The 19,358-nt window shown below is 38.6% G+C and overlaps 1 protein-coding gene across 4 annotated transcripts in view; it reads left to right on the forward strand.

Moving 5' to 3' along the window:
• The window catches only part of MCM9 (minichromosome maintenance 9 homologous recombination repair factor), a 92,344-nt gene that overhangs the window by 42,934 nt on the left and 30,052 nt on the right, over window positions 1–19,358 (forward strand). For all 4 annotated transcript variants that reach the window (XM_055432778.2, XM_055432780.2, XM_055432781.2 and 1 more), the window contains one exon: window positions 18,530–18,704. In XM_055432778.2, coding sequence (XP_055288753.2) covers window positions 18,530–18,704 — 175 coding nt within the window. The remainder of the gene's footprint in view (window positions 1–18,529; window positions 18,705–19,358) is intronic.

Below are 19,358 nucleotides of genomic sequence, written 5' to 3' on the forward strand. Positions count from 1 at the left end.
TAGTTCTTGGCCAGTATCTACGTTTGGGCACAACAGCGCCGTTAGTTAAATAGATACAAAATGAAGGGCAAGGAAACGCTTTTCCACCCACACTTTGTGAAATAGATAATATTTGGGCTGCACCAGGGTCCTCTTTCTCCCTTTCCAATCTGGAAAGTCTAGAATAAAAAGATGACTTGAGGTTGGATCACTTACACCCCAGGTTTCTCCTGTTCGGTGGACACAGCAGGAACATAAAAAGGAGGAAATGCAAGTGTCAGAAGACCAAAAGGCAACAGATACAAGCAGAAAAGGGAAAAGGCGAGTAGAGACCACGAAAGCATACCAAGACGTGCAGTTTTCCAAAAATTCATGACCTAAACCGTTAGTAAGTAAAAATGTATGGCACCACGAACAAGTTCAGAGGAATCTGTACTTGATTATTCCACATTCAGCGTCAATTTATTTGTTCTTGACTACCTATGTAGGGAAAGGGAGAGCTTGTAACACATTTGTAAGGTTGTTAAGCTGTTTCTATTTTCTAAATAAGAACAATATAAAGGGATTTTTTTTCCTGATGCATAAACCATCATTTTTTAAGTATTTTGAAAGAAACCACTAAACTTGGCTAATTAAATTCAGAGAGAAAATTATTTAAGTGTTGTTTATGCTGAAAGTTTTCTGTTAGTATGGTGCCGAGAATTTTTCAGTTAACATTCTTTGGACATTGTTCATTGCAGGTTGCTTTTAATGAGACTTCTGCATGTGATGGTCTTTTGAAAGTTAATAAGAGACAGCTAGGGAGGCCTGGCATGCTGCAGTCCATGGAGTCACAAAGAGTCAGATACAACTTAGCCATAGAACAACAACAATCGGGACAGTTAATCCCAGGCCTCCCACATTTAGGGAAACTACTGAAGAGTGAGGATCCCATTTTATCATGGATGGATTGGCAAATACCACGATCTACTGGAAGGGGTTTCCTCAAGCCCAGTTATTTATACAAATTAGAGTAGAAGCGTCATACTGTGGTGACAGGTGCAAATTACATTGACTGATAAACTGTCTTCTCTGTTCATTGTTATAGTGCTGGGCCTAAGGCTACCTCAGATGAAGTGTAAGTTGTTGTAAGACATACAGGACTTAGAAGATAACCATTTGAAGTATAAAACAAGATTCTCTTGAGACTGGTATATATGCAGTTTCCTCATTATTGCAGCATTGTTATGAGGAGATTGAAATCCATTTGCTTTATAAAAGTGACTTTATAATTTTGGTAAAAATCAAGTGCATTTTTAATCTGCTCATATTCTAAGTCGCTTTAGTCATGTCTGACTCTTTGCGACCCTATGGATTGTAGCCTGCCAGGCTCCTCTGTCCACTGCTCATACGTTTGTCATTATAAAGTGTGTAAGATTTGTTCTCAGCATCAAGAATGAGATTTACCTGGATAGTACTACTGGGTTGGCCGAGAAGTTTGTTGGAGTTTTTCCATAAGGTGTTATGGAAAAACCCAAAAACCTTTTGGCCAACCCAATATTTTTGGCTTATTTTCTTTAAACTCTTTTATTTGACATGTCATATATAAGAGTATTAAAGGGGCAGGGGAAGCCCTCCCTAATAACTCACTGGAAGCCTCAAGACTTGGCGCCAGGCCTTTATTGTTGCCTTTCCTATCTTAACTCTCATTGTTGCTGCTCCTCAAAAGTATTAAAGAGCCTTTGGGTACTTGGTCCAGTAGTTTCCTCACCAGTGATAATACTTTCCAGGAAGACCACAGGGATTTCCAGATGTGCCCTTGTGTACTTCTAAATTAAATGGCATGCCTTAAGGGGGAAAGATTGTAAAAGAATTATTCTGGTTTCAGAGACAGTCTGTAAGATTTGTTGCTGAACAACTTTTTTGCGACTCTCAAACAGTTAACCACATTGCAGCAGATGGGTTGCCATGAATGTTGTCATATGTGAAGTACCCAAGGGGACCCACATGACACTTAGAGGGCTACATGGAATGTAATCCTCAAACTTCTCTCTGTATAGTCTGCTTGGGGGAAGAATGGCTGAAAAAGGTTTCTCTGGCTCTAAAATGAACAAAGACTAAGTTAATGCCTAGGACAGAGATAAATGAACTTAGTTAGCTATTGTTATGGGCTGAATCGTGCCGTTCTCCCTTCCCCCAAATTCATATGTATGCCCCCAGTACCTCAGACTGACTGTAGTTTCTGCAGGGCCTTAAAAGAGGTGTTGAAGTTAAAGTGAGTCCTTTAGAGTGGGCCCTAATCCATTCTAACTGGCTTCTTTATATGAGGAGGAAGTTTGGACATGAAAAGAGATGCTGAGGGCTCTCATGCACAGAAGAAAGCCCGCTTGAAGACACGAGAAAGTGGCCATTTGTAGGTCAAATGAAACTAACCTTGCTGACATCTGATCTTTTACTTTTAACCTTCAGAACAGAACTGTGAAAAAACAGGTTTCTGTTGTTTAAGCCACCCAGTATGGTGTTTTATTATGGCAGCCCTAGCAATCTATGTATGTAATCCGCTTGTTGTTCATTTATCAAGGGTGTTCTATGGAGTGAAATGATGTGGTCATTTAGGTTGTAGGTTGTAGTGTGGGGTCGTGTGCTGCAGACATTTCTCAGAGGAAGTACCTGCAGTTGTGCATACACACCTTAAATTCTGAACAGACTAGATGCAGCTTGCTTCTGAGTTCCAAAGCTCATCTACAGAGGGCTTTTCAGAATCTTAAAGTTGAAATTAAACTGAGGTCACACACAAAGCTAGATGAAAGCGTGAGTTAAATGTACTAGAATTAAACTGAATTAAGATTGTTGTTCAGTCACCCAGTCATGTCCAACTCTTGCGAGCCCATGGACTGCAACACGCCAGGACACCCTGTCCCTCACTATCTCCCTAAGTTTGCCCAAGTTCATGTACACTGCATTGGTGATGCCATTCAGCCATCTCATCCTCTGATGCACTCTTCTCCTTCTGCCCTCAATCTTTCCCAGCATCAGGGACTTTTCCAGTGAATCGGCTGTTTGCATCAGATGACCAAAATACTGGAGCTTCAGCATCGGTCCTTCCAAAGGGTATTCAGGGTTGATCTCCCTTAAGATTGACTGATTTGATCTCCTTGCTGTCCAAGGGACTTTCAGGAGTCTTCTCCAGCACCACAGTTTGAAGACATCAGTTCTTCAGTGCTCTGCCTTCTTTACGGTCCAGCTCTCACAACCATATGTGACCACTGGGAAGACCATAGCCTTGACTATGTGGACCTTTGTTGCCAGAGTGATGTCTCTGCTTTTCAACACACTGTCTAGGTTTGTCATAGCTTTCCTGTGAAGAAGCAAACGTCTTCTGATTTCATGGCTGCAGTCACCATCCGCAGTGATGTTGAAGCCCAAGAAGAGGAAATCTATCACTGCTTCCACCTTTTCTCCTTCTGTTTGCCATGCAGTAATGGGGCTGGATGCCATGATCTTAATTTTTTTTTAATATTTACTTTTAAGCCAGCTCTTTCACTCTCCTCCTTCACCCTCATCAAGAGGCTCTTTAGTTCCTCTTCGCTTTCTGCCATTAGAGTGGGATCATCCACATATCTCAGTTGTTGCTGTTTCTCCCGCCTATCTTGATTCCAGCTTGTGACTCATCCAGCCCAGCATTTCTCATGATGTGCTCAGAGTATAGATTAAACAAACAAGGTGACTGCAGACAGCCCTGTCATACTCTTTTCTCAATCTTGAACCAGTCAGTCAGGGTTGTAACTGTTGCTTCTTGACCTGCATACTGGATTCTCAGGAGACAGATAAGGTGGTCTGGTATTCCCATCTCTTTAACAGCTTTCCACAGTTTGTTATGATCCACAAAATTAAAAAACACCAAATTAAAATGTATTAGAACTGAGAATTAAGTCAAATCTCAGACGCTGCCTGCTGCGGAAGTTATCAGAGGTATGGAAATGTTGACCTCTTGTCTTTGTTTAATTCCTAAATTTTACCTGGCACAATGATTTGTCATAATTAATGGTTTCTCTCTATGTATTGGTAGATTAATACCAATTAATATAAATAGTAATTTTTGTCACTGTACTGAATTCTCTTTGAGAAGACATTTGTGTTATTGTCCCCATCTTTTAAAAAAATTCTCATATAAGACTGGTTATAATATGATCTTTAGTTAAAAGAGCTCCCTATTATTAGTTATCGGGTGTCAGAGTTTAATGATAGTTTTTTTAAGGTTTATTGATTTTGGCAGCACTGGGTCATCATTGCTGTGTGCAGGCTTCCTCTAGTTGTGGTCGGTGGGGGCTCCTCTCTAGCTGTGGCACACAGGTTTCTCACTGTAGCACCTTCTCATGTTGTGGAGCGTGGCCTCTTGTGTGCGCGGGCTTAAGTAGTTATGGCTATCGGGCTCTAGAGCGCTGACTTAGCAGTTATGGCTCACTGACTCAGTTGCTCTGAGGCATGTGGGATCTTCCTGGACCAGGGATCAAAACCATGTCACCTGCATTAGCAGGCGGATTCTTAACCACTAGGCCACCAAGGAAACCCTAATGATAGTTTTAAAGAAAAATTTCTCTATGAATGTGGAATGTAGAGATTTTCTGTAGTTTACAGACATTTTTAGAAGGAACAGCTCCTACAGTAATGATTTTAATAATAGTAACTCATTATACATGTAGGGAGAGAGAGACCATTTATTATCTGAAATTGTTGTGCTAGACTCTGTAGAATATTCAAAGACAAAAACGTACGTGTATATTATCCTCAAAGATTGCTTGGTCCAGTAGGAAAGGTGCCTATGTAATCACATCAGTATGGTACAGAATAGAAAGTGTTAGATGCACTTTGAACAGTAATGGTTAAAGTTGTTTCAGTTCAGTCTTGTCCGACTCTTTGCGACCCCATGAACCGCATCACGCCAGGCCTCCCTGTCCATCACCAACTCCCGGAGTCCACCCAGACCCATGTCCATTGAGTCGGTGATGCCATCCAACCATCTCATCCTCTGTCATCCCCTTCTCCTCCTGCCCTTAATCTTCCCCAGCATCAGGGTCTTTTCCAATGAGTCAGCATCAGGTGACCAAAGTATTGGAGTTTCAGCTTCAACATCAGTCCTTCCAATGAATACCCAGGACTGATCTCCTTTAGGATGCACTGCTTGGATCTCCTTGCAGTCCAAGGGACTCTCAAGAGTCTTCTCCAACACCACAGTTTAAAAGCATCAATTCTTCAGCATTAAGCTTTCTTTATAGTCCAACTCTCACATCCATACATGACCTCTGGAAAAACCATAGCCTTGACTAGATGGACCTTTGTTGACAAAGTAATGTCACTGCTTTTTAATATGCTATCTAGGTTGGTCATTACTTTCCTTCCAAGCAGTAAGCGTCTTTTAATTTCATGGCTGCAGTCACCATCTACAGTGATTTTGGAGTCCAGAAAAATAAAGTCAGCCACTTTTTCCACTGTCTCCCCATCTGTTTGCCATGAAGTGATGGGATCGGATGCCATGATCTTAGTTTTCTGAATGTTTAAGCCAACTTTTTCACTCTCCTCTTTCACTTTCATCAAGAGGCTCTTCAGTTCTTCTTCACTTTCTGCCATAAGGGTGGTATCATCTGCATATCTGAGATTATTGATATTTTTCCCGGCAATCTTGATTCCAGGTTGTGCTACCTCCAGCCCAGAATTTCTCATGATGTACTCTGCATATAAGTTAAATAAGCAAGGTGACAGTATACAGCCTTGACATACTCCTTTTCCTATTTGGAACCAATCTGTTGTTCCATGTCCAGTTCTCACTGTTGCTTCCTGACCTGTATACAGATTTTTCAAGAGGCAGGTCAGATGGTCTGGTATTCCCATCTCTTTCAGAATTTTCCACAGTTTATTGTGTTCCACACAGTCAAAGGATTTGGCATACTCAATGAAGCAGAAATAGATGTTTTTCTGGAACTCTCTTTTTTGATGATCCAGCGGATGTTGGCAATTTGATCTCTGGTTCCTCTGCCTTTTCTAAAACCAGCTTGAACATCTGGAAGTTCACAGTTTACATATTGCTGAAGCCTGGCTTGGAGAATTTTAAGCATGACTTTACTGGCATGTGAGATGAATGCAATTGTGCGGTAGTTTAAGCATTGATTGGCATTGCCTTTTTTTGGGATGGGAATGAAAACTGTATGGGAACCAAATTTTGATGTCACACTAAAGGCTGTGTGGTAGTATGTATATAGATACATGGTACATATGTATATACATATGGTATGATGTTTTCTTTACTATTGGTAAAAAGCTTTTAAATAACCTGTTTTTGATTCTTGCAACACTTTGGTATGGTCACAAGGTAAGATTAGCTCCATATAACAAGTGAGGACACTGCCGCTCAGGATCCTGCTCCCTTAATTGCTGACTTAGTGTTTCTCTATTTTCTCTCTGCCGTGTGGGGTAATATTTAAAGTGGACTTTATGGGTAGAAAAGCAATTGGTGTAATTTCCTGGGTGAACCCACAGGCTGGCAGACACTGCAGTAATGACTTGATTAATGAACTCTTGAGGAAAAAGCTCCGTGAATGAGGTTTGCCCAGGTAGATACTGGGAGTGAGAGGAGGCTGCAGCCAAGGCAGAACTGTGGGTGCTCCCGACTGAAGCTGCAGACGCCAGGCTTCCTGTTGCAGGAGTGCCTGGGAGGTGGGGACGATGCATCCCAGAATGCATCCTTATGCTCTTAATAAGGTTTTCATGTTCATTACATAAAGTACATTCCCCTCCTCCATTCTCTACTCCACCTCATTAACAGCAGTTTCCCTGTTTTGATTTCGGTGCTACCCACCATTAGGTGACAAGTTTGTTGAAGAAAGAAGCTGTGTCTGGCCCCTTACCCAAGCTGGGCTATACTGTTAAATAGCTTTGAAGCACCCACGTTTCTTGTGGGCAATCTGTTGATGTTAATTAACATCATGGTATTGTTTCTGACCAGAAGAATATGGATGGAAATGCTTGATAATTATCTTGTTTCTCGTATCTCGTTTTTAACCTTGTGTTCTTAGTCCTCTTGTAAATGAGGCTCCTAAACTCATTTCCTTCTAAACTCAGTCTCTACTTGGAGTCCACTGTCCTTCGTGTTTTACATTCCATCCTTTTCTCTTTCAGTCTCCACCTGTCCCGTTTGTTAGGGGCTTTCTCCTTTTCCTGGTACCAGGAAGAATTCAGTGGTAAGTAGAGAGAGGACTCAAATCTTTAAAACATCTTTGCACTAGACCACCGTTTGCACACAGCCACTGCTCAGCACAGCAGCTTTTTTAGTTGGTTACTATAGAGACAAATGACATAAGATGGAGTCACGCTTGACAGAAGCTAGGCAAGTAATCTTCCTGAGATTGGAGGGAGACCTTATATACGGGGTTGTTTAGAAAAGGTAGAAGACTAAAAGGGATAGGAAGGGGAAAGGTTTCACAAATGAACTAATAGGTGATTAATTAGTAGATTTTGTTGGTAGAATTTGTGCTTGTTAAGGCCTTGTATCCAGCATACATAGAATGTATCTCCATGTATCCCCAGTATGATTATACAGTGGTTTATTAAAAATTATTTATTTATTTCGCTGCACCAGGTCTTCGTTGAAGCATGAGGAATCTTTGGTTGTGATAGGTGAGATCCAGTTCCCTGACCAAGGATCGAATTCATGCCCTCACTGCCCGCCATTCGCTGCCCCCACCCACTATATTGGGAACACAGAGTCCTATCCACTGGACCACCAGGGTAGCCCCAGTGATTTTTTTTAATAACAACTGTATTGCTATCAACATTTATATACAAATTTTCATTTTTCTGGGTATATGCTTAAGAGTAGAGTTGTTGAGTCATATGGTAACTCCTTATGAGGAACTACTAGACTGTTTTCCAAAGTATCTGCACTATTTTATGTTCCCACCAGCAATGTATAAGCTTTCCAATTTCTCCACATCCTCACTAACACTTATTATGTCTGTCTTTTTTTTTTTATGTTATTATGTCTTTCTGATTGTAACTGTGGGTGGTGTGCAAAGTGGTATCTCATTGTGGTTTTGATTTACATTTCTCTGATGGCTAAAAAGGAGTTGAACATTTTTCATTTGCTTGTTGGCCATTTGTATATCTGCTGAAGAGAAATGTCTGTTCAGCTCTTTTGGCCATTTAAAAAATTGGATTGTCTTTATTATTGGGCTGTGAATTCTTTATATATTCTAAACACAAGTCTCTTATCCGAGGCTTATCAGAGACTTGTACTTACTAGGTTTGGAAAAATGTTCTCCCATAGTGTGAATTATCTTTTCATTTTCTTGTGGGTGGCTTTTGCACCACAAAAGCTTTTTTATAAAGTCCAATGTGGTAATGGCATAAAGATATAGACCAATGGAACAGAATTGATTGTCCAGAAATAAATCCATACATTTACGGTCAGTTCATTTTTGATAAGGGTTCCAGAACAATTCATTGGGGGAAGAAATTGTCTTTTCAAAACTCACTGCTGGGAAATTGGACATCCAATTACAAAAATATAAGCTTGGACCCCTATTCACACAATATGAAAAAAATAATTTAAACTGAATCGAAGACTTAAATGTAAGGTGCTAAAAGTATAAAACTCTTAGAAGAAAACACATCAAAGGCATCAATCTTCTGGCCTTTGATTAGGCAGTGTTTTTTGAGAAATGATAAAAAACACAAGCAGAAAAAGTCAGTGAATGTTTGTGAGGTGTTTTTTCATTTATTTAAGGCATCTCTAATTTCTTTTAACAGCATTCTGTACTTTTCACAGTATAAGCTTTATATATTTCTTTTGTTAAATTCATTTCTAAGTATTTTATTCTTTTTAATGCTATTATAAATGGAATTACTTTATTAGTTATATTTTCATAGTCTTCACCTTGCAAGTATATAGATACAATTTATTTTTAAAAATTGATTTTGTATCCTTCAACCTTGATGAACTCATTTGTTAGCTGGGATTTAATTGTAATTCTTAGGATTCTCTATCTGTAAGATCATGCCATCTGCACACAGGAATATTTTTACAGTTTCCTTTCCCTTCTGGATGCCTGTTATTTTATTTTTTGTCAAATTGCCCTTCCTAGAACCTCCAGTACAGTGTTGAATAGAAGTAATGAGAGTGAACATCCCTGTCTTGTTTCTGATCTTAACACGAATACATTCAGTCTTACATCAAGAATGATGTTAGTTCTGGGTTTTTTGTAGATGCCCTTATCAGATTGAAGTTCTCTTCTGTTCCTGGTTTGAGCACTTTTTCATGAAGTGTTGTTGAATTTTGTCAAATACTTTTTCTGCCTCTATTGATATGATATATGCTTTTTGTCCCTTATTCTGTTAATGTGAGGATATTACATTAATTGATTTCTAGATGTTATACCACCAATCTTGAATTCCAGAGATTTATCTCACTAGACCATGGTTATATAGTCCTTTTTATGTATTGCTGGATTCGGTTTGGTAGTATTGAGGATTTTCGTATATATGCAGTCGTAAGAAATATTGGTCTTTAGTAGTCTTGTTTTGATTTTTGGTGTGTAGGTAATACTGTTCTCATAGAACAAGTTAGGAAGTGTTTCCTCCTTTTCTACTTGTAAAGAGTTTGTGAAGAATTCATACTAGATTCTTCTAGTGTTGAAGCCATCTGTGTGTGGGTTTTTCTTTGTGGGTAGTTTTTAAATTACTAATTCAATCCCAACTTACTATACATCTGTTCAGATTTTCTTTTTCTTCTTGAGTCAGTTTTGGTAGTGTCTATTTAGAAATTTGTTAATTTCACCTAAATTATCTAATTGGTTAACATAAAGTTATTTGTTGTTTCCTTTTGTAATCCTTTTAATTTCTGTAAAGTTACTGATAATGTCCTGTCTTTGACTCCTGATTTTAGTATAATTTTATTCCTCTCTTTTTGGCTTGGTCAGTGTAGCTAAAATGTGTCAATTTTTGGATTCATGAATTTTCTCCATTTTTATGTTCTGTTTCAGTGATTTCTGTTACAGTATACATTACCTCCTTCCTTCTGCTAAATTTGGGTTTAGTTTGCTCTTCCTTTTTTCCAGTGTCTTAAGGTGGCAGCATAGGTTTTTGAATTGCGATCTTTCTTCTTTTTTAATGTAGACGTTTATAGCTGTAGGTTACTTTGTAAACACTGCTTTAGCTGCGTCCCGTTAATTATGATATGTTGTGTCTTCATTTTCCTTTATCTCAGTTTTTTCTTGTTGTCTAGCCTCTTGATGAAAGTGAAAGAGGAGAGTGAAAAGGTTGGCTTGAAGCTCAACATTCAGAAAGCTAAGATCATGGCATCTGGTCCCAACACTTCATGGGAAATAGATGGAAAAACGTGGACAGTGTCAGACTTTATTTTTTTGGGCTCCAAAATCACTGCAGATGCTGATTGCAGCCAGGAAATTAAAAGACGCTTACTCTTTGGAAGGAAAGTTATGACCAACCTTGATAGTATATTAAAAAGCAGAGACATTACTTTGCCAGCAAAGATCCGTCTAGTCAAGGTTATGGTTTTTCCCGTGGTTATGTATGGATGTGAGAGTTGGACTGTGAAGAAAGCTGATCGCCGAAGAATTGATACTTTTGAACTGTGGTACTGGAGAAGATTCTTGAGAGTCCCTTGGACTGCAAGGAGATCCAACCAGTCCATTCTAAGGGAGATCAATCCCGGGTGTTCGTTGGAAGGACTGATGCTAAAGCTGAAACTCCCAATACTTTGGCCACCTCATGCGAGGAGTTGACTCACTGGAAAAGACTCTGATGCTAGGAGGGATTGGGGGCGGGAGGAGAAGGGGACAACAGAGAATGAGATGGCTGGATGGCATCACCGACTCTGTGGACATGAGTTTGAGTGAACTCCGGGAGTTGGTGGTGGACAGGGAGACCTGGCGTGCTGTGATTCATGGGGTCGCGGAGAGTCAGACACGACTGAGTGACTGAACTGAACTGAACTGAGCCACCTATTCGTTGCATGAATACCTTTATATGTTATCTCTGACAAGTGGATTTTCCACTTTTGCTTAAAGATTACTTTGATTTCTTACTTCACAAGGTAGTGCATTCCTTTTTAAACACCTTGAGATTTCCAGCACTTCCCTGTAAAAGTCTACGTATTGGTCTGTTAATTCTTTCTAAATTAGTCTAATTGATCTTCCATAGGACAGTTCTTTAAATACTTAATAATTGCTTTCTCTTCTCTAAATCTTTGTTTCTGGCTAACCAACAAACCCATACTACAAGCTATTCTTTCAGTGGCATTATTTTCCATGTCCTTCATTATTTGTTTACTTTTTTATTAGTATTTCTTTTAAAATTTGATATCTCAAAGTATATATTAATACTCTATATCAGGAGTTAGCAACTTTTTTTCTCTGAAGGACTCGGTTTAAATATTTTAGATTTTTGAAGGCCTTTCAGTGTCTGTCATAATTACTTGACTCTGCCATTGTAGTGTGAAAACAGCCAAAGACAGTATGTAAATGATGAACGTGACTGTGTTCCAAAAAACTATTTTTGCAAAAACAGGTGGTTGGGCCAAATCTTGCCCACAGATCATAGTTTTCTGACTCCTCTCTGGGTGTTATCTAGCCAGTGCAGAACTTGGTGTGATTTTATCTTCATTTTTGAATGCTAGTCTTGCCTTAATGCATTTTTTAGACCGTATTGAAATATTCTGAGGGAAAGTTGGATATAATATTTATTTATGCTCCTCTAAGGTAAGGTGGGGACTTCCCTAGTGGCTCAGACAATAAAGAATCTGTCCACAATGTGGGAGACCCAGGTTTGATCCCTGGGTTGGGAAGATCCCCTGGAGAATGGAATGACAACCCACTCCAGTATTCTTGCCTGGAGAATTCCACGGACAGAGGAGCCTAGTGGGCTACAGTCCATGGGGTTGCAAAGAGTCAGACACGACTGAAGTGACTTAGCACGTGCACACACACACATAGGTAAGGTGGTTTGTTTCCTCTACTTTTTTCACCAGTTTTTTCCTTTACCTTTGATTTTCTAAAGTTTAAGTCATATGCCTAGGTATAGTTTTGTTTAGTGTTTTTCCTGCTTTATAGTCGCTGAGTTTTTTGGATCCATGGTTTGGTGTCTGACATTAATTTAGAGAATTTTTCATTATTGCTTCAAATGTTGCTTCTGTAATTTCTCTGTTTCTTCTAGTATTCCCATTATACCCATTATATGTACTTTACACATTATGTAATTGTTCCATACTTCTTGGATATTCTGTTCTGCTATTTTCCAAATTTTTTCCTTTACTTTTCAGTTTTAGAAATTTCTGTTGACTATCTCTGGGTCAGGAAGAACCCTTGAAGTGGGAAATGGCAACTCACTCCAGTATTCTTACCTGGAAAATTCCATGAACATAGGAGCCTGGAAGGCTGCAGTCCATGAGGTTGCAAAGAGTCAGACACGACTGAGCGTGCACACACACACACACACACACACTCACAAGGTCCTCCTTGTTCTCAGAGATTCTTTCCTTAGCCATATCCCTTCTACAAATGAGCCCATCAAAGGCATTCTTCATCTCTAGTGTTTTTGATCTCTAGAATTTCTCTTTCATTTTATCTTAGACTTTAAGCTTTCTGTTTACAATGTCAGAGACAAAGTTGATGTTCAATGTGAGAGCCTGGTAGAGCTCCTGGAGGTAAAATTCACAAAAGCATATGTACCCATGCCCTCCGTGACTGGTTCCTAAGGAATTTTTAATTTTCAGAGTTGTCCTCATTGTGTCTCCAGAAGTTTGTCAGTTACAGTTCAGGGTTTTCTATTCCAGCACTGGTGCCCAGGCTTCTGCTCTGGTAAGTTATAATTCTCCATCTTTCCAATTTCGGGAGCAGCAGTTTGCCCTGTGACTTCATTCCTTTGATGGATCACAGAACAGTTGTTGATTTTCAGTTTGCCTAGGTTTTCACTTATTAGAGTAGATTAGCAATTTCTCAGCCCTTTAAGTGCTGGGCCAGAAATTGGAGGAGCTCACATAGCTTTTTTTCCCTATGTTTTCTTCCATAAGTTTTATATTTTTCATTTAGGTCTTTCATTCATTATGAGTTAATTTTTTATATTAAATATGAAGTATGGAGAAATACTGATTTTTTTTTTCTTTTTGCATAAGGATATCCAGTTGTTACAGCACCATAGGTAAGGTGCATGTCACCTATGGCTTTTTTCAAGATTTTTTTCTGTACTTTTGATTTTGTAAATTGTATGCCTGGGTATAAGTTCATTTAGTGTTTTCCTGTTTTTCTGTAGCACAAAGTGTTAGTAGCTTAGTAGTGTCCGACTCTTTGCAATCCCATGGACTGTAGCCCACCAGGCTCCTCTGTCCATGGGATTCTCCAGGCAAGAATACTGGAGTGTGTTGCCATTTCCTCCTCCAGGGGATCTTCCCAACCCAGAGACAACCTGGGTCTCCTGCACTGCAGGCAGATTCTTTACCGTCTGGGCCACCAGGGAGTTTCATTTAGTGTTTTTCTGTTTTGCTGTTACACAAGGATGTCAGATTATCCTTCCTCCATCTAATTGCTTTTGCATTTTTATCAAAAATGACTTGACCATACATTTGTGGGGCTATTTTTGGACTCTATTCTATTCCATTGTTCTGTCTGTTTATATCTTTTGTCCAGTACCACACAAAATTGATTACTGCAGCTTTGTAATAAATCTGGAAATTGAGTCACGTGAGACTTCCTACTTAGTTTCTTGTTTGAGTCTTCTATTTTCTTCTCTATATAAATTTTAGAATCACCTTTTCAATTTCTGTAACAAGAAAAATCCCACTGGAATTTTGTTTGGACTTGCATTGGATCTATAGAGCAGTCTGGAGAAACATCTTAAAAGTGTTGAGTTTTTCATTCTACAAGGCCATCATTACCCTGATTCCAAAGCCAGGCAAAGACATCACATAAAAAGAAAATTATGGGCCAGTATTACTGATGAACATAGACACAAAAATCCTCAACAAATTTCTAACAAAGGGAATCCAACAACACATTGAAAGGATCATACACCATGATCAAGTCAGGTTTATCTAAGGTATGCAAAGATTCTTTAATATATGCAAATTAATCAATGTGATACACCATATTAACAAAAAATAAAGATCATGATAATCTCAACAGATGTAGAAAAAACTTTAGACAAATTCAAGACATTTATGATACAGACTCTCCAGAAAATTGGCATAGAAGGAACCTACCTCAACATGATAAAGCCCATATATGATAAACCCACAGCAAACATTATTCTCAACGGTGAAAAATTGAGAGCATTTCCTGTAAGATCAGAAACAAGAGTGCCCACTCTTCGCACTGTTGTTAAACATAGTTTTGGAAGTTCTAGCCACGGCAATTAGAGAAGAAAAAGAAATGAAAGGAACCCATATTGGAAAAGAAGTAAAACTCTCACTGTTTGTAAATTACATGATACTAAGAGTGAAAAGTTTGGCTTGAAGCTCAACATTCAGAAAACTAAGATCATGACATCTGGTCCCATCACTTCATGGGAAATAGATGGGGAAACAGTATCAGACTTTATTTTTCTGGGCTCCAAAATCACTGCAGATGCTGATTGCAGCCAGGAAATTAAAAGACGCTTACTCCTTGGAAGGAAAGTTATGACCAACCTAGATAGCATATTAAAAAGCAGAGACATGACTTTGCCAACAAAGGTCCGTCTAGTCAAGGCTATGGTTTTTCCCATGTTCATGTATGGATGTGAGAGTTGGACTGTGAAGAAAGCTGATCGCCAAAGAATTGATGCTTTTGAACTGTGGTGCTAGAGAAGACTCTTGAGAGTCCCTGGGACTGCAAGGAGACCCAACCAGTCCATTCTAAAGGAGATCAATCATGGGTATTCATTGGAGGGACTGATGCTAGAGCTGAAACTCCAATACTTTGGCCACCTCATGCGACGAGTTGACTCACTGGAAAAGAGTCTGATGCTGGGAGGGATTGGGGGTAGGAGGAGACGGGGACGACAGAGAACGAGATGGCTGGATGGCATCACCGACTCAATGGACATGAGTTTGAGTGAACTCTGGGAGTTGGTGATGGACAGGGAGGCCTGGCGTGCTATGATTCATGGGGTCGCAAAGAGTCGGACACAACTGAGCGACTGGAATGAACTGAACTAATACAGAAAAAGGCCCTAAAGATTCTATCAGAAAGTTACTAGAGCTAATCAGTGAGTTTAGTAAAGTCATAGGATACAAAATAAATACACAGAAATCACTTGCATTCGTATGCATTAACAATGAAAAATCACAAAGAGAAATTAAGGAATCAATCATATTCACCATTGCAACAAAAAGAGTAAAATACCTAGAAATAAATCTATCTAAGACAAAAGAGAACTATATACAAAAAAGAAACGAGAGATATATACAAAAAACGGTAAAACACTGTAAGAAAACTATAAGACGCCGATGAAAGAAACCAAAAACAGTATAAACAGATAGATTATACCATGTTCTTGGATCAGAAGAATCAGTGTTGTGAAAATGATTCCCTATTGGAATCACACTACTACCCAAAGCCATTTATAGATACAGTGCAACCCCTATCAAATTATCAATGGCATTTTTCACAGAACTAGAACAAAAAATTTCTGTGGAAACACAAAAGACCTCAAATACCCAAAGCAAGTTGAGAAAGAAGAATGGAGCTGGAGGAATCAACCTTCCTGACCTCAGACTATACCACAAAACCACAGTCATTAAGACAGTAATAGTACTAGCACAAAAACAGAAATATAGACCAATGGAACAAGATATAAAGCCCAGAGATAAACCTACACACCTATGGGAACTTTATCTTTGACAAAGGAGGCAATGATATACAATGGAGAAAGACAGCCTCTTCAATAAGTAGTGCTGGGAAAACTGGACAGCTCCATGTAAAAGAATGAAATTAAAAACACTTGCTAACACCATACATACAGATAAGCTCAAAATGGATTAAAGACCCAAGTATAAGATCAGAAACTACAAAACTCCTTTTAAAGGAAAGCATAGGCAGAACACTGACATAAATCACAGCAGGATTTATGACCCACCTCCTAGAGGAAACAGAAACAAAAATAAATGGGACCTAATTAAAATTAAAAGCTTTTGCACGGCAAAGGAAATCATAAACAAGATGAAAAAACAGCTCTCAGAATGGGAGAAATTAATTGCAAATGAAGCAACTGACAAAGGCTTAATCTCCAAAATGTATAAGCAGCTCATGCAGCTCAATATCAGAAAAAGAAACCACCCAGTCAAACATTGGACAGAAGAGTTAAATAGGCATTTCTTCAAAGAAGACATATAGATGGCCAACAAACACTTGAAAAAATGCACAACATCTTTTATTAGAGAAATGCGAATCAAAACTACAGTGAGATATCACCTCACACCGGTCAGAATGGCCATCATCAAAAAATCTACAAACAGTAGATGCTGGCGAGGATGTGGAGAAAAGGGAATGCTCTTGCACTGTTGGTGGGAATGTAAATTGATATAGCCACCGTGAAGAACAGTATGGAGATTTCTTTAAAAACTAGGACTAAAACTACCATAAGACCCAACAACCCACTACTGGGCATATACCCTGAGAAAACCATATTTGGGGTGGAAGGGAGATTCAGGAGGGAGGGGACATTTGCTTTACTTCACTGGCAAGAGCCTCCAGTATGATTTTAAGTAAGTGATGAGAGCAAATCTCCATGCCATCTTGGGGGCAAGGGTTGGGCTGGGGGTAAACATTCAGTATGTTAGCTGTAGGATTTTTTATAAATACTCTATATCAGACTGAAGAAATTACCTCTGTTCCTTTGTTTCTGAGCGCTTTTTTTTTTAATCATGAACAATTGTTGAGTTTTATCAAATGTTTTTTTTCCTGTATCATTGAGGTGGTTGTTTGCTTTTTCTTCCTTAGTTTGTCAATAAATTTCAATGATTAATAGTTGAATGTTGAGTTAGCCTTGCATTCTGAAGATAAACTTCACTTAGTTATGATTTGTTATCATTTTATATATCCTTTTATTTGCTTTTGTTTTTTAAGGGTTTTTTGCGTCTGTGTTAATGAGGGATAGTGATGTGTAGTTTTGAGTATCTTGATCTGTTTTTAGTAATCATGGTAATGCTGCCTTCATTGAATGAGTTAGGAATGTTCCTTGTTTCTCTATATTTTTGAAAGTTTTGTGTAGAATCGGTATTATTTCTTCCATAAATGTCTGGTAGGATTCATCCGGAAGTCATCTCAGCCTGTATGTTGCATCATTTTTAACTACAGAGTCAATTTTCAAAGTAGATACATGATTTTGCAAGATATCTATTCCTTTTTAGATAAACTTCGTCATTTTATATATTTCAGAGAATGTGACTGATCTAAGTTAGAACATTGAGTTGTTCATTGTATTTTCTTATTATCAATGTCCTTAGAGTCTGTAGTGATGTCCCCTCTTTCATTCCTGATGTTTTAACTGTGTCTTCTGTTTATAACTTTTCTTCTTTTTCCTCCATCAGTCTAGCCAGGGGCTTTATCAGTTTTTATCAACAATAATTATTGTAATTACTCATTCACTGTGTATAAAAAGCTTTATTTATATTCTATTTGAATATCCAAGAATCTTCAATATTTTCTATCATTATCCTTTTTTTATTGATAAGTAAACTGAGACCTGGATAAATAATATACCCTGTTTTTTGTAGATAAGTAAAGTGAGACCTCAGAGATACTGCCAGTTCTAGACCACTGCAGTAAAGCAAGTCTACAGGAAACTTTTTGGCTTCCCAATTCATATAAAAGTTATATTTATACTATAATGTAGTCTATTAGATATACAGTAGCATTACATCTAAAAAAAAGTACATGCTTAATTTTAAAGTACTTTATTGCTAAAACATGCAAATCGTCATCTGAGTAAGTCATGATCTTTTTGCTGGTTGAGGTTCTTGTCTTGGTGTTGATAGCTGCTGACTGATTAGAGTGATGGTTGCTGAAGGCTGGGGTGGCTGTGCCAATGTCTTAAATAAGAGAGTAATGAAGTTTGCCACACCAGTTGGCTCTTCCTTTCACCAGTGATTTTTCTGTAGCAGGCAATAATATCTGCCCACAGTAGAGCTTTGTTCAAATTGGAGTCAATCCTCTCAAATCCTGCTGCTGTTTTATCAACTAAGTCTATGTAATATTCTAAATCCTTTGTTGTTCTTTCAGTAATCTTCATAGCATCTTCAGCAGTAGATTCCATCCCAAGAAACCACTCTCTTTGCCCATTATAAGAAGCAACTCTTCATATTATCATGAGATTGTAGCAATTCAGGCACATCTCCAGGCTCCGCTTCTAATTCTAGTTTTCTATTTCCACCACATCTGCAGTTACAATAGTAACAACAAAGATCACTGATCACACATCACCATAAGAAATGTAATAATCATGGAAAAGTTTATAGGATATAAGCTTCATAGTTATAAGACATGCTTTCCAAATAAAAGCTAATATAGCTTGCTCATTTCCTTAGGTCTGACGGTAACTGCTGTAAAAGACTCAGGAGAATGGAATTTGGAGGCGGGAGCATTAGTCCTTGCAGATGCCGGCCTCTGCTGTATCGATGAATTTAATAGCCTCAAAGAGCATGACAGAACTAGTATCCACGAAGCAATGGAGCAGCAAACCATTAGTGTTGCTAAGGCTGGGTAAGTGTTTCTTTTCTCTAGAATTTATGGGAACAGTGAGATTAGTTCATATATGATTATGGGAAAACATGAACCATATTGAACTACAGGGTATATGTTTGGTCCTCTAAGAGATTTATCAGTTAACAGCCATGTTAGTTTTCCCATGGAGATATGTGAAGTAAAGATGAGCTATTGACAAAAAGAAAGGGACCACTGTAAGTGTAAATTGACTTAATTCTTGGAGGGAACCTATGAAGAACTTTCAATGCAGCATTCAACTCATTCTCTCATTCAATAATTGTGTATCTGTCTACTCTGGGCACATACTATGTTAGGAATTTTGAAAGGTTCAAAATGGGGGGAAGAAACTGTTATTTCTGCTTTTGATAGTATTCTCCTTATATATCCAAATGGAAGATTTATCACTGCGTATGGAAAACTAATAATGTATACTAGCATAAGATGAAATACCTACTGTGACTCAAGGAGGCTCGGAGGTTGAGGTATGTAAGCCCCTGACTGCACATGACCAATGAGGAAAATAGGTAGGTTCAGATAGGAATCCATTTGCCCAGGCCCTGAGGTGGTTGTAAGAAGCACATCTGGCTACAAAGGCTGACCATGAAGCAGGCTGCCAGGTCATCCAAGCAAAGAACAGAACCAGAACTATCT

This window comes from Moschus berezovskii, chromosome 10 (genome assembly GCF_049115385.1).
Source record: "Moschus berezovskii isolate FMDL1 chromosome 10, NW_MosBer_1.0, whole genome shotgun sequence".
Lineage (NCBI taxonomy): Eukaryota > Metazoa > Chordata > Mammalia > Artiodactyla > Moschidae > Moschus > Moschus berezovskii.